The sequence below is a fragment of the Artemia sp. Qi Xiang Cuo genome, chromosome 8, assembly GCF_049724085.1.
Source record: "Artemia sp. Qi Xiang Cuo chromosome 8, ASM4972408v1, whole genome shotgun sequence".
Lineage (NCBI taxonomy): Eukaryota > Metazoa > Arthropoda > Branchiopoda > Anostraca > Artemiidae > Artemia > Artemia sp. Qi Xiang Cuo.
Window position 1 is genome coordinate 7,813,085 of NC_142801.1, and position 23,904 is coordinate 7,836,988.

The 23,904-nt window shown below is 33.3% G+C and overlaps 1 protein-coding gene across 1 annotated transcript in view; it reads left to right on the top strand.

The window, feature by feature from the left end:
* Positions 1-23,422, top strand: part of LOC148949118 (venom protease-like) — a 122,024-nt gene extending 98,602 nt beyond the window's left edge. Inside the window, exons 5-8 of the mRNA XM_089093179.1 lie at positions 4,173-4,311; positions 9,875-10,022; positions 20,717-20,862; positions 23,194-23,422. Coding sequence (XP_088949305.1) covers positions 4,173-4,311; positions 9,875-10,022; positions 20,717-20,862; positions 23,194-23,352 — 592 coding nt within the window. The 3' untranslated portion in view covers positions 23,353-23,422. The remainder of the gene's footprint in view (positions 1-4,172; positions 4,312-9,874; positions 10,023-20,716; positions 20,863-23,193) is intronic.
* The last annotated feature ends 482 nt before the right edge of the window (positions 23,423-23,904 follow it).

A 23,904-nucleotide genomic window follows, 5' to 3' on the forward strand; every position in this document is an offset into this window, starting at 1 on the left:
ATTACTTTTTCTATTATCCACCGAAAAATTTAGAATTGAACTTTAAATTTCTTTATGTCTTTGTGAAATAAAGAACTTAAGTGGAAAACTACACCCCCCAAATCATAATTTTCTGAAAGCACACACCTATGAAATGCTAAGAAATCTAGCTCAGAAAAGTCAAAAATAGCAAACCACTCATTCCCAAATCATAGGTTTCAGTCAACACACACCTACGAAAGGCTATGAAATCCAGCTCAGAAAAGTCAAAAAATAGCAACCCACACATCCCAAATCATAGGTTTCAGACACCACACGCCTACGAAAGACTGAGAAATCTGGTTATGAAAAGTCGGAAATAGCAAATTGCATACCCCAAATCATAAGTTTCAGACAACACACACCTATGAAATACTAAGAAACCATAGCTCAGAAAAGCTTGAAATAGCAAACTAATCAACCCAAACTATAGGTTTCAGACAAAAAACACCTATGAGGGACTAAGAATCCTAGCTCTGAAAAGTCTAAAAAGCAAACTACAAATCCCAAATCATAATTTTCTGACAGCACACACCTATGAAAGGCTAAGAAACCTAGCTCAGAAAAGTCAAAAATAGCAAATTAACCATCCCAAATCAAAAGTTTCAGACAACACATACCTATGAAAGGCTAAGAAATCCAGCTCAGAAAAGTCTAAAATAGCAACCCACCCATCCCAAATCATTGGTTTAAGACAACACACATCAACGAAAGACTAAGAAATCTAGCTTAGAAAAGCCCGAAATAGTAATTTACATATCCCAAATCATAAGTTTCAGACAACATTCACCTACGAAATACTATAAAACCTTAGCCTAGAAAAGCCTGAAATAGCAAATTACACACCTCAAATCATAAGTTTCAGACAACGCACACCTACGAAATACTAGGAAACCTTAGCTCAGAAAAGCCTGAAATAGCAAACTACTCATCCCAAACTATAGGTTTCAGACAACAAACACCTATGAGGGACTATGAATCCTAGCTCTGAAAAGTCCAAAAAGCAAACTACAAATCCCAAATCATAGGTTTCAGACAACACACACCAACGAAAGACTAAGAACCTTATATCCCAAATCATAGGTTTCAGTCAACACACACCAACGAAAGACTAAGAAATCTAGCTTAGAAAAGTCCGAAATAGTAATTTACATATCCCAAATCATAAGTTTCAGACAACATTCACCTACGAAATACTATGAAACCTTAGCTGAGAAAGGCCTGAAATAGCAAATTAGACACCTCAAGTCATAAGTTTCAGACAACACACACCTACGAAATACTAAGAAACCTTAGCTCAGAAAAGCCTGAAATAGCAAACTACTCATCCCAAACTATAGGTTTCAGACAACAAACACCTATGAGAGACTAAGAATCCTAGCTCTGAAAAGTCCAAAAAGCAAAACTACAAATCCCAAATCATAGGTTTCAGACAACACATACAAACGAAAGACTAAGAAATCTAGCTTAGAAAAGCCCGAAATAGTAATTTACATATCCCAAATCATAAGTTTCAGTCAACACAAACCCAAGAAAGTCTAAGAAATCCAGCTCTGAAAAGTCCAAAAAGCAAACTACTCATCCCAAACTATAGGTTTCAGACAACAAACACCTATGAAAGGCTAAGAAATCTAGTTCAGAAAAGTCAAAAATAGTAATTTACATATCCCAAATCATAATTTTCTGACAACACACACCTATGAAAGGCTAAGAAACCTAGCTCAGAAAATTCAAAAATAGCAAACTACTCATCCCAAACTATAGGTTTCAGACAACAAACACCTATGAGGGACTAAAAGTGGGGCGTCGGGGGCCCTTTGGGGGGGGCGGGGGGGAGGGTGCCCTTCTGTGTCTCAATGCATAAAAAATATTAAAAAAAATGGGGACGGGAGGGGGAGGAGGGGAGGGGAGGAGGGGAGGAGGGGAGGGGGAGGGGGAGGAGGAGGAGGGGGAGCGGACGGTGAGGAGGGGAGAGGAGAGGGAGGGAGAGGGAGGGGAGGGGGCCTTTGGGAGCCTGGGGGACCTTTGGGGACCGGTGGAGGGCCTTTGGGGGTCCTGGGGGGCCAGTTGGGAGCCTGGGGGACATTTGGAGACCGGGTGAAGGCCTTTGGGACCCAGGTGGTCTTTTGGGATCTCGATGCGCCTTTGGGGGCCCGGGGAGGGCCTTTGGGGGTCTGGGGGGCCGGGTGGGAGCCCTGGGAACCTTTGGGGACCGGGGGGTTCCTTCTGGATTGGGGTATGGGGATTGGAACCCTTTGGATCGGGGTAGGGCGATCGGGGCCCTTTGGGGTTGTGGTATGGGGACCTCACAACACTGTTCAATGGAACTTGTGTATTATAACGACCACACTCAAAACCTCTTCTAAAATCATCTTTTAAATCATCTTTTAAATCATGGTCTCTAACGGTTTCGCCGAAATAATTCCATAAGCTGTCTAAAACTGTTTCGCCCAAATAATCCCCTAAAAGTAATTTCTGTGTGTTCCTTTTGTTTTTTGGCATCTCTGTGCTTTCACATTTCAAATTTCTAGGAAACCCTTTCCTACATTAATCTCTTCATCTCATAAATGTTCCTAGCTAAACTATTAGGGTTTCGTTAGAATATCAATTTATCTCTCCGACTTAAAGCTCCGTGAAGCCGTATTTAAAAATAGAATTTCTATCTCTTTAGACTCCCGCATAATTCCAAGATAACAAGTGATGTCATTTGTATTTCCTGACACTAAAGATCGATGAAGCCCTATTTAAAAATAGAATATTAATTTTTCTCTCTGACCTAAAGAACGTTTATCCCTCAGACCTAAGATTAAAGAAGCCATAATGTTTCTTAATTCTCCCCTTCGTGAATCAATAATTCCCCCTAGCGATTATGTAAAACAATTTCTCAGGTTAAATTAACCAAACAACAAAGAAGCCATGTTTGTTTCTTAATTCCCCCTTCGCGAATCAATAATTCCCCCTAGCGATTATGTAAATCAATTTCTCAGGTTAAGCTAGCCAAACAATCTCATAACATTCGCCTCGAGCATGTCCATTCTCTCTGACAACGAACAGACATAAAACAGGAACATAAATTGCTGTTGACATCCATAAATGTGACAAAGTTCCTGTTTTTTCATTCTCACTGACAAAAACCATGAAAACAGACATAAATGTGAGAAAGTTCCTGTTTTTCAAATTCTCACTGACAAAAACCATAAAACCATCCATATCCATCCATGAAAAACATCAAATAAATTGACCAACACACATAACCATCCATGAAAACAGACATAAATGTGACAAAATTCCTGTTTTTTCAAGTGAGAAAATTCCTGTTTTTCAAATTCTCAGTGAGAAAACCATAAACCACGTGGTGGGGTCACGAGTCGGACCCCCCTCTCTACTGTCGTTCCTTACTTTCAGTTAAAAAAATTTGTTTTTTTTTATTTAATAACATACAAGAATAAGACCTTCAGTAAAGCTATTGAAGCTATTTGTTCATAATCTATAAAACTGAGAACTCAAGTGGTTTGACGATTCAATCACCTTTCAATTAATAATCTTAAGAGCAAATGTTTTTTCGTTATATTCTCTTTCATTCATAAAACCCATCTTTACTTCTTGTAGAACTCTATCTACAGCATATCTTAGTCAAATAAGTATCATCATGCTAAATAATCATGCTACTCTAAATAATTTGCTTTCTACGAAATCAAGTAATTGGCTCTGTAATTATCACACTGATTCTTTTCTGGCTTTGATTCTATCTTAGAATAAAAAAATAAGAGCTATAGACATTTAAGAAAGAGTGTTATCGACTGTAGTGTCTGCCAGGTCCACGTTTTCTTTTATTATAAAAGGTGTAAAACTCTGGAATGGTTTGGAAAAGGAAACGAAGAAATATATATATATATATATATATATATATATATATATATATATATATATATATATATATATATATATATATATATATATATATATATATATATATATATATATATCCGTTTTTTATCTGATTCAACTCACGTCAAACGTTGGTAATGGGTGAATCATGTTGATTTTTGTATGTAAGTTGTTCTTAAGGTTAAATAAATATATCATATTGTATATCATATTTATTCTTACCCTTGTTTTTTCTTTTTGTTTTTATTAGTACTTTTTCCTTGCAGCATGAATTCCTACGACGTAGCAAGACTAAAAGTTCGATTAAATGAATATAATATAAAATCAGAAAATGATGGGCTCAACACTATTGAACTACGAGTGCGAAGAGTAACAAGACATAAGAGGTTTAATGGCCAGACCCTGGTAAGTCTTTATTTCTGCCATCGTAACATTAAAGGTTTAAAGACATAAGAGGTTTAATGGCCAGACCCTGGTAAGTCTTTATTTCTGCCATCGTAACATTAAAGGTTTAAAAGACATAAAGAGGTTTAATGGCCAGACACTGGTAAGTCTTTATTTCTGACATCTAACATTCAATTTCTGACAAGTTGTTTTGGGAATTTAATGTGGTCTTCAACCCAAAATTCTACGTAAATTTGTTTCAAAGTTCATGTGAAATTCACAACTTGCTAATTTTTAAGTGAGAAATATGTGTTAAAAAAAATCTTTTAAGCTCTTGAAGATTATCAGAAAAGCTAGAGACTGCTCTAAAATTTGGCTAATTTGTCTTTTGATGAGCGCAATTCTCAAGTCCACTTTTACCAACTGTTTGTAAAAGTTCTATATTACGCTGATATTGCATCAGTAAAATGTTGTCACGAATGGTGTTAATGCAAAAATTGCAAAAATTTTTCTCACCTCCAATTCAAGGTTTTTTAGATTAACTGTTTTCCATGGTTGTAAGAGTGGCTATCAAACAGTTCGTGGTAACGAACTGTAAGTAAGGAGCGACCCGGCTCAATGGTAACAAAAACTCTAAAAAACGGAATTTTGATATCAGTAGATACATCGAAAGAATCAGATTTTAATTCTAATTTCAAATATATAAGTTTCAGAAGAAAGATCACGGATGCGTGTTTATTTATTTTTTTGTTTGTTTTTTTTTGTTTTTTTTTCCAGGGGTGATCTTATCGACCCAGTAGTCCTAGAATATCGTGAGAGGGCTCATTGGAACGGAAATTAAAAGTTCTAGTACTCTTTTTCAGTGACCGAAAAAAATGGAGGGCAACTAGGCCCCCTCCCACGCTCATTTTTTTCTCAAAGTCACCCGATCAAAATTTTGAGATAGCTATTTTGTTCAACACGGTCGAAAATATTATAACTATTTCTATTAGGATGACTGAATCCCTTGAAGCCCCCAGGAGGAGTGCTGAAAGTTATGAACTTTACCCAATGTTAATATATAGTATTGGTTATTGGGACCCGGCTCAATGGTAACCGAAACTCTAGAAAACTTTATTTTGATACAAATAGATACATAAAAGAATCGGATTTTAATGCTGATTTCAAATATATAAGTTTCATCAAGTTTAATCATACTCATCAAAAGTTACGCGCCTGAGAAAATTTGGCTGATTTTCGAAAAAAGGGGAAAGACCCCTTAAAAGTTATAGAACCTTAATGAAAATCACACCATCATATTTCACGTATCAGAGAACCCTATTGTAGAGGTTTCAAGCTCCTATCTACAAAAATGTGGAATTTTGTATTTTTTGCCAGAAGAAAGATCACAGATGTGTGTTTATTTGTTTTTGTTTTTTATCCCAAGGGTGATTGTACCGACGCCGTTGTTCTAGAATATCGTGGGAGGGCTCAATGGAACGGAAATTAAAAGTTCTAGTGCCCTTTTTAAGTGAACAAAAAAATTGAGGGCAACTAGGCCCCCTCCCACGCTCATTTTTTTCCCAAAGTCATCTGATAAAAATTTCGAGACAGCCATTTTGTTTAGTATGTTTGAATATATTATAAGTATGTCTTTTAGGATGACTTAATCCCCCGAAGTTCCCGGGAGGAGGGCTGAAAGTTATGAACTTTACCCAATGTTAACATATAGTATTGGTTATTGGGAAGTATACAGTACAGACGTTTTCAGGGGAGATTTTTCCTGGTAGTGGGGAGGGAGTCGGGGGTTATGTAGGAGGATTTTTCCATGAAGGAAGTTTTCATGGGGGAAGAGACATTGCTATGAAGGGACGCCGGACTTCCCAGCATTATTTAAAAAAGATCAGAAATTAAATATAAAAAAAACAAGTTTTTCAACTGCAACAGCAGCAACATCAAAACTTTAAATGAACAGAAAACATTATATAAATGATTCTGTTCACCCATTTGTCACCAACCCGGTCTTTAAGCCAAAGATGGTCTAGTACTTTCATAAAAGCTATTTATTCTAATGACTGGCCTTTGTTATTAAGCAGTCATTTTTAAAGAATTGGAACAAAATAAAAACTTTCGCTGAAGGAGCAAGGTATTAACTAGGGGGCAAACCCGTAATAGAGGTATTAAAAATATATGAATATAGAAGTTTGTTACGTAAATTAATTCGTAAGTTACGTATATTTATTACTAATAAAAACGTTCGTAAATAAAATTAAAAAAGTTTCGAGAAAGCCATTTAACCAAATAAAAGTAAATTAATATGAAAATTTTGTGTTAATTATTCATGTACTGTGAGCCAAGATCAATACGTGCATTTATACAAAAACCTTCAAAAATTAAATAAAAAACCAAGTTTTTTTTAACTGAAAGTAAGGAGCGACATTGAAACTTAAAACGAACAGAAATATTCAGTATATGAAAGGGGCTGTCCCCTCCTCAACGCCTTGCTCTTTACGCTAAAGTTTGACTTTCTCACAACTCTATTTTTTTAAAACAACAAAAACACTTTAGCGTAAAGAGCGAGGTATTAAGGAGGGGACAGGCCCTTTCATATACGGATTAATTTTTGTTCGTTTTAAGTTTTAATGTCGCTCCTTACTTTCAGTTAAAAAAAATTAGTTTTTTTTTATTTAATGTCCTTGTAAAGAACGAACTAAAGCCTATAGTAACCAAACATTTAAAATACTTATTTTAAAGTAAGCTGTCTAGCGAGGAACGTTTTCATTTGAGTAATATAATGAAAATGGTGGCAAAATCGGTGGCAGACCGAAATCAAATTTCTTTTTAAATCAAAAGGGTGAAAGACATAACTAGAAGTTTAAATATTTCCTTTCCCATATTGGAAAACAAGGAAAATTGCTTTTCATATGGGCCGAAATCATCTGTTTCCCCATTTTTTGCTTTTGAAAACGAAGGATATTAATAATATTAGATAATATGATTTTGAATTTTTGTTTTTATAATCTAAAATCTTTTAGTGGCAACAGTTTTTAAAATCAGATTTGTTAGTTCTCCATTAGGAGTGGCAAAGCCTGAAAGCAAATTTTTAATTGTACAAATAGTTTTATTGGCAAAAAGTGTCGTAGGCTCATCCCTGCTGTAACGTAAGAAAATAAAAATCTTCTCAAAATTTAATTTTTTTTTTAATTTTAAAATAGCTACTTGTATTCCAGTGACCTGTCAAATTTATTTTTTCCTTAAACAAACGGAATTTTTTTTTGTTTTTTTTTAAGCTTACTTTCATAGGCAGCGCGCTAGCGCTGCCTATGAAAGGCAGCCAACAGAAATTACAGCATCGAACCCAAAAAGAACAGAAATTACAATAATTAACCGAGTCAAACTCAAAACGAGCAGAAATTATCATAAGTTGGGTGCAAAACCCCTATGCCTTCCCAAGGCCAGAACAAAATTTGCAGTTTACTGAAAAAATACAAAATGAATGTGCATTGTCAGTTTAATACAGATATAAGGTAATTTAGTAATTAGAATATCAATATTGTTTGACTTATCGAGGTTGTTAAAGTAAAAACATTTATGTGTAAAGTACAAATTTTGTTCTTGCCGTGGGAAGGCATAGGGGTTTTGAGTCAAACTTATGTTAATTTCTGCTCGTTTTGAGTTTGACTCGGTTAATTATTGTAATTTCTGTTTGTTTTGGGTTTCATTTATTTATCGATGATAATTTGTGGTAGTTTCACGCTTGGTAGATTATTTGATTTTGTTTTTACTCATTTTTTGTTTTTGCTCTGTGGAAAAAGTTTTTTAAATTAATTAAGATAAAAATCAAGATTTGATTATTGAAGTAGGCTCTTGTGATAATGAAGAAGAAGAAGTAAGAAAGTCGGTAAAAGCGTTTGACAGACATTCAAATACTCGTTAATCTATATTGACTACTTTATTATTGACGTATCCTTGAAAACAAATGGCCAATTGTTTTTATACCCCCCCCCCTAAAAAAACTTATTTGTGAATGGCGTTTTTCAAGTGGTATTCTATTGCTGTTTATTCTTGCTGTTTGTTCTTGTTGTTCTTTCCTTTTAATCTGTTTATAATAGCAACCAGGCGTGAAGCCAAAATATTTAGGCAGTTATAATCTATTTTTCATTTTCCATATAAACATTTTTTTCGTTATTAATGGAATTAAAAAATTTTATATGATTTCTACATGAAACAGCAATTAAGTCTGGTATATTATTTATTGTAATTCAATGAAATATACATTTTGTTTCTGAAGAGCTTGGTTTTACAATAGACCAAGTTCAAAATGGCAGCCATTGATGTACTAGCTCCGGACGTGTAAACGGGAAAAGAAGTTGATACTTTATCCTCATATTATCCTCATAATTGGAGTTCCAATTTTAAAAATGGGGAGATCCCAATATGTTTTTTTCAATTTTACATATTGAAGGGCACTTGTATAATATACCCCCTACCTAATAGTTTTTATCAAATTAGAACCTTGGATTTTCGATCATTTTGGGATTTCCCATAATTTTTTTAATAAAGTATCATATATTCATCATATTTTGATCTCAAAATCCAAAAACTCTGGAAAATCCGAAGTTCTAATTAGATGAAAAATATTAGGTTGGGGGTATATGATACAAGTAGCGATTTAAGCTTAAAATTAATGGTTTTCAAATCCTAAAAGATAAATTTTTTTTCTACTGTCAATGCCAAACAAAGTTTATTTTGTCAAAATCTGGAGTAAAGGTTATTGGTACTGCTTCCCCCATTCTCCTTACCTCCAGTTTGTGCCCCTGTTGCCAAGGTTTGCCTTAAGTTTTGTTGAGCCTGCTTGCCATGAGAAGTAAGGCTCCATTTTAGTTCTTCTGGACTCTCCTATTTTGGGAATTGCTATAAGAAATTTGAGAAAATAATTACGGTTAATGGCAATTTACAGTTTACTTAATTATGATTTTTTTTTTCGATTCTGAAGCCCCAGTTAGCAATCTAAGTAACATAGGTCTAAAAAATAATACAAATAATCATTTCGAATCACCTTCACATCATCATTGAAACTTTTAATAAAGTCCAAAAGAATAAGGAAAAGCGTTAGTCTGGAAAGGTTTTTGATATAAAATATTAACAACATTTCGATTTTCAAGTAGAAAAAAATCTTCCTATAGAATTAACAGGAGAGATATGCATTTCAGAGTTGTGACTTTTTCTGTTGCTGAATATATCAGTTCATCAAAGTCTTTCTTTATTTTTTTTTATTTTTTTTTAATTTGTGAATTTTATTTTTAAATAGGGCTAATAACATCAGTAAATCTTGATAATTAAGAGTTCTGATAATTAAGAAGCTGAAATGGAATGAAAAAGAACCTGAGCTGGTATCAAAATCCTTAAGATTCCAAAAAAACTATGCATTTTTTGGAGACTTGTACAGTTTATAAGTTTTTGAATTCTGCATGTTTTTACCTGGTATGTTAATTCTAGTAAATTTAGTGTTTTTTTTCTTTGATTTGCATTTCCCTACCTTCATTGCTTAATGGTAAGGAAATGGAAGAAATGGCTATAAACATTTTATCACATTCTTTTTCAGTATAATGACATTGCCCTACTCACCTTGGAAAGACCTGTCTCATTTAGTCCCGAAGTCAGCCCAGTTTGTCTACCATCACCTGAAGATAGGTCAAATACCTACGCCGGCGACATTGCAACAGTGACAGGCTGGGGTGCTCTTAAAGAAGGTTAAATTATGAGTAATACTTTTTAGGGTAATAAGAGGAAGTCAATATAAGCTGCAAATATTTATTGAAAATCAGAGTTATTTTGCGAACAAGGTTTAAAAAACAAAAATCTAGACATAATTCATGTTGAAATATTCAGAAATTTTACACGCTTAGAATGTTTCAGTTCAGCACCATGAGGGAATTGAGGGCAATTGCCCATGTTTGGGCTACAGAGATTTTCTCTCAAAATGGGTATTGAAAAATTGATTTTATTCCTTACATTTTATGAAGTTTTATATAAAAAATACTCGAAGGAATAGCAATAATAACAATTCTATATAATTTAAGCAATAGTAGTGTTTCAGATATTTCAATATTCAAATAACTCTATTCATTCAAGTAATCGTTCGTTGTGTGTAATTAGAAAGAAGTAAAAAAGAAATAGTGATCGCAGATGACCTTTTTTATTCAGAAGCTTAAATTTTTTGGGTTCTTAGTCACGTTTTATTAACAACATCTATCTACTTACCCAAATCAGGGGTCTCCAAACTACGGCCCGTGGGCCAGATGCCGCCCGCGATGTTCTCTTATTCGGCCCCTGGAAATATTTTAATCGGTAAAAAAAGGATGTTTTATTGTTAAATCAATGAAATAATTTCACACTATCTAATGGAAGAGTTTATAAGCGGTTCGCTACTTACAAACAGTTCGCTTCAGGACTTGATTATGTATCAATTAAAATCTAACTGCGTAACATAATTAATAATCGTTAAAAATATTTGTATATATTTATATAAATAAATATATATATATATATATATATATATATATATATATATATATATATATATATATATATATATATATGTATATATATGTATATATATGTATATATATGTATATATATATATATATATATATATATATATATATATATATATATATATATATATATATATATATATATATATATATATATATATATATATAATACATGTATATATATATATACTATCTTAATAAACGAGCAATAATTGTATATTATTTATATTTTAATGTATGTATTGTTTGTCGATAACAGCTCCATATTTTTTTGGCATAATCGGTATCTTGGGCTATTCTAGCATAAAAAATGATCTAGATGGGTCAGAAGTCTGAGAAAATTCGTTAACAGCCTTGATTTTGGAAATAAAAGATTTATACCAGTGACGTCATTTTCCTATAAACCATTGCAGTACTGCAATGACGTTGTCACACTTATGTGGTAAAATTGAAGATTTTCATTTATGGAAAAGTTTACATTAAATTGCTTAACAGCAAAAAACTAATAATTTCAAAAATATTTGTATGTATTTTGACAAGGGATTACGACAGTCTAAAATCCATAAAAACGAAAACAAAAAGTTTGAGGTTTAGTAGAAATCGTTGTCAGAAATCTGACTTGCTTGAATGATCAAATATCTTTGAGAACTATCAAACATGAACTATCAAACTGATAAGACTGAGAGAAACCCCAGACTAAATTAAACTTAAACAATAAATTAAACACCCGGACTAAAATTAAACTGAATTAAACAACGGATGAGATTCAAAAACCTGGAGTATCAAATGAGACAAGACCCAAAAATAAAAATTTACAAGTGTTATAAAGAATTATTCCTTGGAAGGAAAAGAAATTTTTGACCCTCCACCTAACAATTAAAAAATCTACAGCCTGAGCCGTCATGTAAAACTAGACCAATAATGGGGGCTAAGATAAAGGGCATTGGCAAATTGTCTAATGTAATGAAAATCCAAAATGAAGAGGAAAGAAAAATGAGGTTCAAAGAATAAGTGACAGTGGAGCCAAAACGGGCCAAATTGAAAATAATAGTCATGATAATTGGGTTTTGGATTTTGACATGGACATGGCCATCAGTGCTTACCATGCCTTTGTTAGAAAAATTAAGTTTCTGCGATATGCATTTCATAATGACAAAAGACAAACCAGGGCAAAAGTTGACGTTCAACACTTTATAAAAGCTTCAAGCAATGAAACGGCTATAAATAACAATATTAGAGTTTATAAGGACGATAGCCAAGAACCTGATACTGCATCAGCTTATTAGCTTCTGTTAAAAAAAAAAGGTTCGACGTTATGTTTTCCATAATGAAAAAAGACAAGCCAAGGAAAAAGTTAAAGGTCCAATAACCAAAAAAAATTTAATTTTACAAAGATGTTAATTCTAATTTAAGGTCATTTAAAATGTTTAAGGGGCTGATTGATGAAAATGAAGCATGGATAAATGTGATTATAATGATTTAAAACTGGTGAAAGTGATAATTGCAACAGATATAGAAAAAGGTATGGAACAAACGACAGTGAGAATCACGTTGATTTGTAAACAAAATTTTGAACAGTAATATGTGGTTTGAAATTGTAAAAAACGTATTTTCTATCTGTAACGGATTAAGAAATTAAATGAGATTATGTATGAATCTAAACTGCTAAAGCAAAAGACACGGAAAAACTTTATGAGATAAAGATGAACAAAAATGGGCAATAGAATCTACAGTTGGAAAATAAGAACACCGATGAATGATAAGAAAACAAAACTTCCTGAGGTAAAGATGAAGAAACATGGACAATGAAATCTACGGTTGGAAAACAAGGAATAGCGATGACTGGCCGAAAAAATATTCATCGTATTTTTCCCAACTGTTTAGATATGCGAGAATTTGTACTAAGTACATTGATTCTAAAAGTAGATGTCAAACACTTAGCCATATATTAATTGTAAGAGGTTTTTCCACCAATAAACTAGCTTGGCAATTTACAAAACTTAGCTTTCAATTTAATCAACTTTTAAATAAGTATAACAAAAATTATCAAGACATTTTGAACAATATTCTGAGGTAGCTTGTTGGATGTATTTTTTCTCTTCCCTTTATATTTTTTTTAATTTAGAGTTGTTCTCGACACAATCAGGTGCCTAGTTACAGAGGATAGGTTGAAATTAGTTCTTAGAAATTGGGCTTGAAAGAGAATGGGTTTTTTTGACAGTTGTGGTCATGCAACTATGGCAGGTAAACTGGCTGAAGTGTTATTATCTCAGAGTTTAGTAGTTTTTACTTTGAATCAGTTCTGAGCGGTGGTGAAGGAAGCTTTGAAAATTTTGTGGGTGTATTTTTATATTTTTGGGCATTGTATTGTTCGTAGATATTCCACAGGTGACACTACATAGGGAAATGCCATATGGTTCTATGGCAGGCGCACTCGTTTGCATGGGTAAGAAAATGTAAGTGCCGAAACCTGTAAAGGCAAGTAATTTTTCCTCTGAGGATCCCTGATATGTGGTGATTACTTGGGTAATATTAAATTTTGTACATTTATGGTGATTTGGCTTGGTTTAGGGACATTGATTTACATTTATTAATGCTGAATGTTCTCTATTCTGGACCTTAATTTTTGACTGTTAGTTTGGATTTACTGTTTTGTCCTTGGTGATTCGATGGATGAGTAAGGTCTAGACGTTGTCCAAGTGCTCATTTATCTCAGTTATTACTTGACTTGACTTGCTTTATTTACTACTAATTACAAAATAAACTATATACAAGCAACCGCCCGGGGAAGGCTCAAAAAGCCTGGTGAAAGACGGCTGCAATCCTCTAATTCTCAACCTTTTACAAATTCCATTTAAAAAAAACAAAAAAACTCTCAGTTAACCAATAATACCAAAATCTATGAAGAAAAGAAAAAAAAACTGAGACATTAATAATAATAATGACAATAATAATAAATTATCTCCCCTCTCCCAATAAATCTTTTTTTTATTTTTACTTTAAAGAACTCAATGTGTTCAGCCTCCCGAACGCCAATTGGGATATCATTCCAAATAGCCTGAGCCAAACACCGAATTTCGAAACCTGCACGTGTGGTGTCTCGATACTCAACCATAAAATTTTTCGTCTCTCTAGTCGCATACCTGTGGAGTGAACTATTTACGCGAAAAAAATTTGTAAAAACTGGAGGACATACATCATTCCAACATCTATAGGCAAAAATAGCAGCTTGGTAATTGCGAATCTGACCAATGTTAAGCACTCTTAATTTTTTAAAACATGACGCGGTATCATTCACATTTTCTATATAATTCCCAAGAAGACGTACTGTTTTATTTTGTAAGATCTGCACTCTTTTGAAATTTGCATAAAAATTGCTAGACCAAATGACACAACTATAAGAAATATAAGGCGCAACAATGCTATGATACAATAATAAAAGAACCGATAATGGTAAAAAATGCTTCAAACGACGCAAAATTCCCAGACCTCTAGCCACTTTAGCTGCAACAAGATCACTATGGTGCTTCCAAGACAAATTACAATCAAGCTGGAAGCCCAAATAACGCACCTCATGCACCTGTGACAAAGGCTTACCATTAAAAAATATCTCTCCATCAACACTCGGCGGCTTACCAACCCTCCTAAAAATCATAAAATTAATTTTTTTTAACATTCACTGACAAAAGGCTCAAACTTGTAAATACATAAAATGACTTTAAAACCCTATTCACTTTCAACAATAGATCATCAATCATTCGACTGAACATAGTTGAAGCAGTATCATCCGCGAAAGCCGTGATAAAACACTCCGGTAAGTAAAAACGCATTGAATCAACATACACAAGGTACAGAAGTGGTCCCAAGACAGATCCCTGAAGTACACCACACTTCACTTGGTAGGGAGAAGAAAATGCATCATTTAAAACAACTTGAATACATCTTCCACTTAAAAAACTATCAAACCATTTCAGATAATTACCACGAACTCCAAGGGACTGTAGACGTTTGAGTAAAATTTTAATATCCACTGTATCAAACGCCTTTCTAAAATCAATAAAAACAGTCAAAGGGATTTCACCACGTTCAAAGCATCTATTTACAATATCACAGAGAGAATGCACGGCGTCTGACGTCGAGTGACCTTTCCTAAAGCCGAACTGAGTTTCACTTAACATCCCTGTTTTTCTAAGGTAATCATATAGCCTTTTATGCACAATTTTTTCAAATATTTTTGAAAACAGGGGAAGGATTGATATAGGTCTATAATTTTCGATATCTAGTTTAGACCCACCTTTTTGGAGAGGGATGACTTTTGCCCTTTTAAGCGCATCGGGGAATACCCCAGTTTCCAGGGAAAGATTGATTACGTGGACGAGACATGTATTAAATAACACATCGCTGATTTAAAAGCCTTCAAATTAATTCCATCTGTCCCTGCTGAATTAGATTTGATTGTTTTCACAACCTTCAGAATTTCATCTCCAGTACACGGTTGAAATTCAATTTCATTTCCAATTCCTATTTCATCCAAAAATTCGTCCTCCAAGGAATCATTTTTTAAATTCACTAACCCTTCCGCCTTCAGATTTTGACCAATACTTGAAAAGAACTCAGCAAATTTATTAGTAATAATCGTTTCATCACTCACTACTTCTCCTTGAATCAGCAGCGAATTAGGTGGAGCTTCTTTCCTCTTTCCCAATAGGTAATTTATAACCTTCCAAGTTCCTCTCGCATTATCCTTATTTAAACTTAGTTGGTTAGCAAAATATTCTTTTTCAGCTTTCCTTCTCATTGAGTTCACTTTATTGCGTATTATTTTAAACTCTTCCAATTTCTTGACACACTTACTATTTAAATAATCTGCATACACTTGATTTCTTAAATCTGACGCTTCAAGAATTTCTGTAGTTATCCAAGGCTTCCTGGGTTGATTCTTTTGCGGTTTCACAAATTTAACTGGGCAAGTCTTGTCATAAATTGGCTGTATGATCCCCATCATGCAATCAAATGCCCCAGAAGCGTCATCTTTTATCTCCAAAATCTCGCCAAGATCAGTGCTGCTTCACTCATCACCAAACCTCTGTAAGTACTCTTTTTTTAACGACCGAGTCTTCACTTTTTTTCTTTCATTTCTTTTTATGCGGACACAAGGTACCGTTCCGAGAACTGGAAAATGGTCCGAACAAGGGTACAGAACCATATCAGCATAACTACGGTCCAGATACTTCGAACCAACAAAAATATTGTCAATGAGAGTAGCTGAATGACTCGTAACCCGTGTTGGAATATTAGCTAGGGGAAAAAGATCATTAGCAACCATCAAATTGAAAAAATCAAGATTCACTCCATTCAGCGATAGCAGATAAAAGTTAAAATCACCCATACAAATAAAATCTAAACCTATCCGAGACACCGCACGCGTAAGTTGATCAAATCCACGCTCAAAATCTTCCCAGCTTGCGCTCGGTGGCTTATACACAATACTAATAAAAAATTTACTACTACCCAAATTTAAATCTATACTAAAACTTTCAAACTTACCCTCTATCCAAACATCAATATCATTTCTTACTTGGTATGTCAATGACTTTGAAATCAAAAACGCAATTCACCCTCTGTGAAGTGACGTCCGGTTTTTAGCCTCCAAATTACAATCTGGAAAAGAATACAGCGAGAAAGAGTGTTGCTGACTAAAAAAAACTTTCAGATATACCAATAAAACTAATTTTTCCTTGAGAATCAGAAAGAAATTGCAACACATCCTCGTAACCAGTAGTGAGGTGCCAATTCCAGGCACATAAACGCAACGAATCGGCTTCCCTGGGGTCTAACTTCGATCTTTGGACATAAGCACTATTTTTTAACGGTTGAAATCTAACTTGGTTCATACACGGTTCAACATCTCTTGCTATTGCTGCCGATAAAACCTGTTCTAGACGAAAAGGTCGGCTCATTAAATCATCAAGTGAAGAACCAACGAAAGTAAATAAATAAACATATAACATATCTCTCTAAATGAAAAAAAAAAGTAAGAAATAAAAAATAGAAGACCAAGATATTTTTTTGCAAATAATAATGGAAAGACTAAAACCAAAAACGAAACAAAACGGATCCCTCAAAAGAAAAGGAAAAGCAAGAATAAAATAAACGGGAGACCAAAACAGTTTATGCGATTAATAATAAGAATGAAAAAATCGCGAAAAAGAAAGAGAAAGAAAAAGGGCAACAACGCTGTACAGAGAAGAAAAAATGACAGAAAACAACACAAATACTAGTTCAAATGCATTCAGCAAGGGATCTTACTTTCCGGGCAGACGCTTCACCAGGCGGCTTCACTAGTATGTTGCCCCGGTTGGTTCATACATTTTAACACCAAAGCGATCCCTTGCGGCATTTAGCTGGTCGCGACGTCGCTTTGTAAGGGATTCCGACACAAAGATTCCAGACCCAGCTAGTTTAGACTTTTGTAAGAACACTTTTCGAGCAAATTCTTTGCTAACAAATCGTACTAAAACTGGGTCAAGTTCGTCACTGGTGGTCTGAGACCCATTCATTCTAAGTCGGAAAACACTTGATAATTCGCAAGAAGATATGACAGTGACACCCATTCGTTTCGAAAGGCCACTGAGCATGGTTGTGTTAAGGTCAAATCCTGGCTTTTGCATCAGACCGTTGAAAACAAGACTGTCCAACATATTTTCTTGATCAATATCGTCTAACTTGACTTCAATTTTTTCAATTCGATTCTCCAGATTACGGGTTTGCATTCTATACATTTTCAATTCACGCTCGATACGGTCTAATATGGGGTTGAACTCTAGTGACACAGACTTATATAACTCGCTAATTATAGTCTCAGCTGAATCTTTAAGACCAGATTTTGTACTCGAGCCACACTTGGCAGAAACCTGACGAGTTATCTCTGTAACTATAGATTCCCTAGTTTTCTCTAGCTCCTGTTCTATAGCGGAAATTTGTGCAATTAAGCAGACTGTGAACCGGGCAGCGCGGCAGTTTGATCCGGCACTTTTAGTGCCGCAAATGCTTTTGAAATTGACCTGTAAATGTCGGGAAAACGCTCAAGTTCCTCAAAAGCGTGTTTCACATTCTTCGCAGTTTTAGTGGAAGCCTCTTGAATATTATCTTTTTACGATACAAGATTATTCCCAGAAACAATTTGCTCGTTATGATCCCCGTAACAAAAGATCAAATAGTTCGTTCGCTTTCCATCATTTTTCTTAATCTTCAGAATTCGTACAGGCCACAATGGATAGCCTGCAAATTTCGCCAGTGCAAGATCGAATTGCTTGAAAGACGTCATGATTAGTGTGAGAAGGAAAAACCAAAATGAAAAATGAAAAACCAAAATGAGACTTATCTTGTAGTGGGCAGGCCCACGGAAGGCGTTGGCAATCACCGCTCTTGCAGGGTGGCCCAGCGGACCGTGGAGGCCAGCGACGTTTTTTTTCCACCGTTTTCTTACTCCCAAAGCAGCTTAGCATCCAATTATGAACAAGATAAAAAAGCCATACCAAGTCCTTTTTCTTTTAACAAAATGGAAATACAGCGAAACAAAATAATTAACTTATTGGGAAATTGTCCACTGAACCTAATTCTAAATTTAATCCGCCTTAAAAACAAAAGAGGTTTTTACAGGTCAGATGCCAACCAAGTAATTACCTGTAATACACTGTATATATATATATATATATATATATATATATATATATATATATATATATATATATATATATATATATATATATATATATATATATATACTGTATATATATTAGGTATCTAATGTGTAAATTATTCCCAGTATGCAAAGGGGAAACATTAGCTTTAATATGTTTTCTTTTTTGTTTTTATTTCCATTCATATTTAAATACCGTAGGTATTTAGGTAATCCATTGAAAAGCTTGAATCTGTTTACAAAAATAATTTTTTGACCACTTAAATTGTTCTCTTCTGTCATATGATACTTGTTGAGCTTCTTGTGGGGTAGATGTCAGAATTGTTTTGGGATGAACTGTTTATAATCAGAGGGAACGCTACAGAGTTGCCTATTGTAAAGGTCATAAGGCGTAAAATTTTTATTATTATTTACGTATTGTTGTTTCTTCCCGGAGGCACTTCGTATGGAAAGGGTGGTCGCATAAACTTTGAAGAGAGCTCAATCGATTGGAAATCGAAAGTTCTAGTGCCCTTTTTAAGAGTCAAAAGTGGTAGGAGAGCATCTATTCCCCCACGCCCTGTTTCCCGAAATGCATCTTATCAAAATTTCGTCTCAAGGACAACGGCATAGGGTTGCCATATCGCGTGTAAGCGTTACTGTAAGCGCTGATATTGGCGATACTACAAGCGATATAGCAACCCTGTGTCATTGTCCTTGATACAGCATATGTATCATAACCCTCTCAAAGCTCAGTTTGATTTTCTACTCCTCCCGTACATTACAAGATTTTTGAGACAAGAAGTGGCTAGAAAGACAATTGTAAGTTCATACTGCTGTTTTTTTTTTCAAATTTATCAATAGAATCTGCTTTGATTAGTAAATTGCCAAGTTATTCCGAAAAATAAGAGACAGAGTTTTGTATAATTCTTTTTCTAAAAAAATCTTTTTGTGATACTCTTATAACGGGAATAAAGTCACTTCCAAGAATTGATTTTAGCGCGGTCATTTTCGGGATTTCAACCAGTTTCATCAAAGTTTTGAAAAATCATCAAAACTAACTATGGAAATTTCGTGCAAGTTAGATGCGAATAAGAGCAAAGAAATGTTCATGATGAAAACATTCTAGTTGTGGATATTCTAGAATTAGAGTAATTAGGAAACGCATCACCCAGGGAAACTAAAGAAGAGAAAAGGATAAATGAACTTTTTCAAAATGGTATGAGCAGCAAGAAAAATTATGGAATCTTGGGCTCTTAATAGCAGAAAATTTATCAAGAAACTATTTCCCATAGCCAGAAACCATTACGATGAGACAATTTTTTTTTTCTGTAAAATAAATTTTGCCTATTTCATACAGCTAAATAGACTGCTGGAAGTTGCGGTAAGTCTGAGCTATTTCAGCCAGTGTTAGAAAAAATGAATAAAAAACCAAAAACCTGCCTTTACAAAAATTATAATTTCGTCGCTATAAGATAGAGTGGGAAGAATAGGGAAGTGAATAGAATCATATCTTTGAATTGAAGTGATTCTTTAAATAATTGAACTTTTGACCTGAATTAAACTGCATCGAACTTTTTCAACAAAAGCCCTAATTGGCAAAAAGCCAATGCAAAAATAGATTTTATATTCACGCTGCGTTTGGGCTGATGTTTTTGCTTATTTTACTTTTTACATTAATCCAAGCGTTCTGAATATGACCATAATAATATAGCCATTTTATAAACGGTTTTAGGCAACATTTAGTGTTTCACCTCTTTTGCGAAGACTTTTCGAAAGAAAAATTTTTTTACTTTTTTCTTGTCATTAATAGCCTATAATACGATATACCATTTGGTACACATGTACAGTCACCGCTTATGGAAGAGGATTAGAGAGGGATATTTCTGTCCCGTTAGAATGTAAAAGGTGCATTGTGAGAAAATTATAGAAGGTATCATGAGATGGAAGGAAAATAAAGGCTGAAGCAGCTATGACACTATACCTCAGAAACACTCTGAAAGCTGATACCTCTGAAGGCTATAGCTTTATACGTCTATAAAAGAGCACTATACTTTGAATACAACCCAAAAATTTGATATCTAACATCTTGTGTTTTTGTAGTGGTTGTTATATTGAAAACTGTTGTGTATAATTAGTATTTTAATATATTAATGTTGATATTTTTAAAACTTTCAATGTATAATTTGCTTACGAATATTTTTTTTAGGTGGACGTCAACCAGACGTTCTGATGAAAGTAAATGTAACTGTACAAACAAATAGAGAATGTGAGAAAAATTATGGAGATGATGCCCCAGGTGGTATTATCGATTCAATGCTGTGCGCCAGTGGCCCTGGACGAGATTCATGTTCTGTAAGTTTTATTTAAATCGTCTATGAACCTGGTTTCTGCTGTTGGTTCTCAGCAGTATCAAATCGAATTTCTGAATGGAGAAAAGTTACTATATTTTAAATAACAATCTAACAATTCACTGTAACGAAGTGTAAGTAAGTAGCGACTCCTGTTAATAGAAATTTAAAATTGGGGACAAAAAGTATTTAAAGATACGCCTGGCTATAAAAAGCAATGAGCCTGAGAATATTTTTCCAATCTCAATCTCTGTCTAATTTTATTTACGTTTGCTTAATGTTGATCTTTACTTTCTTTTGAAAAACACTTTTTTGAAGAAAACACTCTGAGATAAAGGGTCAAATTGCGTGTTTGCTTCTCAAAGTAAAGCATAATTCCCAAAACAAACGACAACCTCCTTCAATAAAATGAGAGATTCTGCCCTCTCACCACTAACACTGCCATCTTCATGTATATTCTTCATATTTATATCGTTCGAAGGACGGTAGGTCAGATGTCAAATCTGTAGTCTCCCGAATATCTGGAACACCTTTCAGCTAAAGTTTGAAAACATGGGCCTAGCTAACTAAATAAAGAATACCAAAAACATAATCCTTAACAGAAAAACAACGAGATCACAACGTATCAAAGTGTGCCACAAAATTAGTTTTTGTAAGCCTCAGTGACTGTTCACTTTCAGAATTTATTTGACTGTGATTTGTACCTGATTCTGTTAATTTGTCATTTTGTCTCTGGGGCTCACTCTGATTTTTACACTGTGAAATATCATAAGAAAAAACTGTTGATCATTTAGCATCTAATCAGTAAAAGAGAACTATTAGATTATCAACCAGTTTAATTATTTTATAAAATTAACTAACTAATCAATTAATTGGTTGGGAACCAGCTCTGCAGCAACACTATGAAAAAAACAATTATTTCTAACTATTAGTTCTTGTGAGCTTGCATAAATTTCCATTTCAGAGTATTTTTGACTGTCATGTTTAGATTGTGGAGTTAAGTCAGTTTATCAGACTGTTAAAGACTGTTATGATAAATATCATAAAACAAAATTGTTAACTATTTAGCAGCTAACCAGTGGCAAGGGAACCGAAAGTAGTATAAAAGTCAAACATTTTATCAGTACCATTTGAGAATTTGGTGATCGCAATCCCAAAAAAATATCAAAGTATGCTGCGATTTATCGTCAAAAAAAAGAAAAGATTAAAATGGGGGCATATGGGAATTTTAGAATTATTTATTACTACGAAAACATTTCATAAATCTCAATATCTCTTTCCAGTAGTTGATGCAACTTTAATGTCTTAACTAAAATAAAGTTGAATTTTATAAAATTAAATATCTTTAAAACTAATATAAAATCTTTATAAACACTTCAATAATATTTTATTTGTTAACATTCCAAAAAATATAGAACGTTACACGTTTCGAGTTTTTATAAAATTAAACGTTTGGAAAGGAAGCTGAATTTTGCAATTGCGATGCCACAAAACTTGTCAAATATAGTAAGTTTTTCCATAAACAGAAGAGAAATTTGTGCCTATTTCTAGTATTGGTAGTTCCAGAAATGTTTATTACTAAAAAAACACGTAAATAACAGTTCAGAATTTTTTACTGCCACAAAAATACTAACAAAAATTTGTTTTTATAATGTGATATCTATTTTCAGTATCACATGCGAATTTCAGGTCTTAAATATTTTAAAGTTGAGCTCAATAAACCTGGATGTTTAATAGGCTAAAATAAAATTTCTAATAATGTTTGAATGCCTCTTTAGTTGACAACGTTTTATAAGATTTTAGAAAGTTGGACGTTCTATAACATTATAAAATAGAACATTTTGTTGTTGAATTGCCGAAAAAATAGCAAAATTTTGTATAGCTTTCTGTATAAGAAAGAGGAGAAATTAGAAAAATTTCTAATAATGTTTTAATGCCTCTTTAGTTGACAACGTTTTATAAGATTTTAGAAAGTTGGACGTTCTATAACATTATAAAATAGAACATTTTGTTGTTTAATTGCCGAAAAAATAGGAAAATTTTGTATAGCTTTCTGTATAAGAAAGAGGAGGAAGAATAAAAAATAATTGTGCATAATTGTGATCATTGAATTTTTGAAATTTGTTACCGCCACAGAAAAACTCGTAAATATAATTGATAATACTTAATATCTCTTTTCTTTATTTAAAATACATTCTCTTTTAGTATTCCAGCTTTAAAATTTTTTTAAGATTCAATTTTATAAAAGTTTTGCGTTTTATAACATTCATATGCACTGTTTTAGCTGCCACTGTATTAATGTTATATAATTTATGTGAATTTATTTCTTTTACAGGGTGACAGTGGTGGACCACTTAGCGTAGCTGAAGGACCACAGTGGGTTCAAGTCGGTATTGTTAGCTGGGGTATTGGTTGCGGACAAAACCCTTACGCTGGAGTTTACACAAGGGTGACATCCTTCATGCCATGGATTTTGAAGAATTTAGTGAAGTAGAATATTCCATCGTGTAAAAGAATGCAATATTATTTAATTTATTTATTATTAAACGAAGAGGCGATTTCGAGATTGTATTTCTTGGACATTTATAGTTTCACTAATAGAATTGTGAAAAATAAAACATATTTTATTTTCAGGATACTTCCTACAAATTAAGAAAATTGTAACAGAATTTGATTAAAATTAAAACAATTTTCTAGTGCCTTATTTTTATTTCCTCTTGTGCTAAATTTTTCGATTTTAATTGGAAGTGAATTTATGCTTAAGTAGACACTAAATGTAAATCAATCAATTTGCTATTAACTGAAAAGAAAGGTTTGAAATAGTATCCTATTTTGTGTTTTTTTTTCTAATAGTATAGCGTAAAAGAAATTTTTTTATTTTTTATTCTTGTTTTTATTTATTTATTTTAATACTTATTTTTATATATTATTATATATATTTTTATGTGTTTTACACATTACTTATGTTTTATTTATTCTTATTTCTATTCTTATACTTTATTTTTATTCTATTTATTCTTATTTTATTCTTTATTCTCTTTTAGTT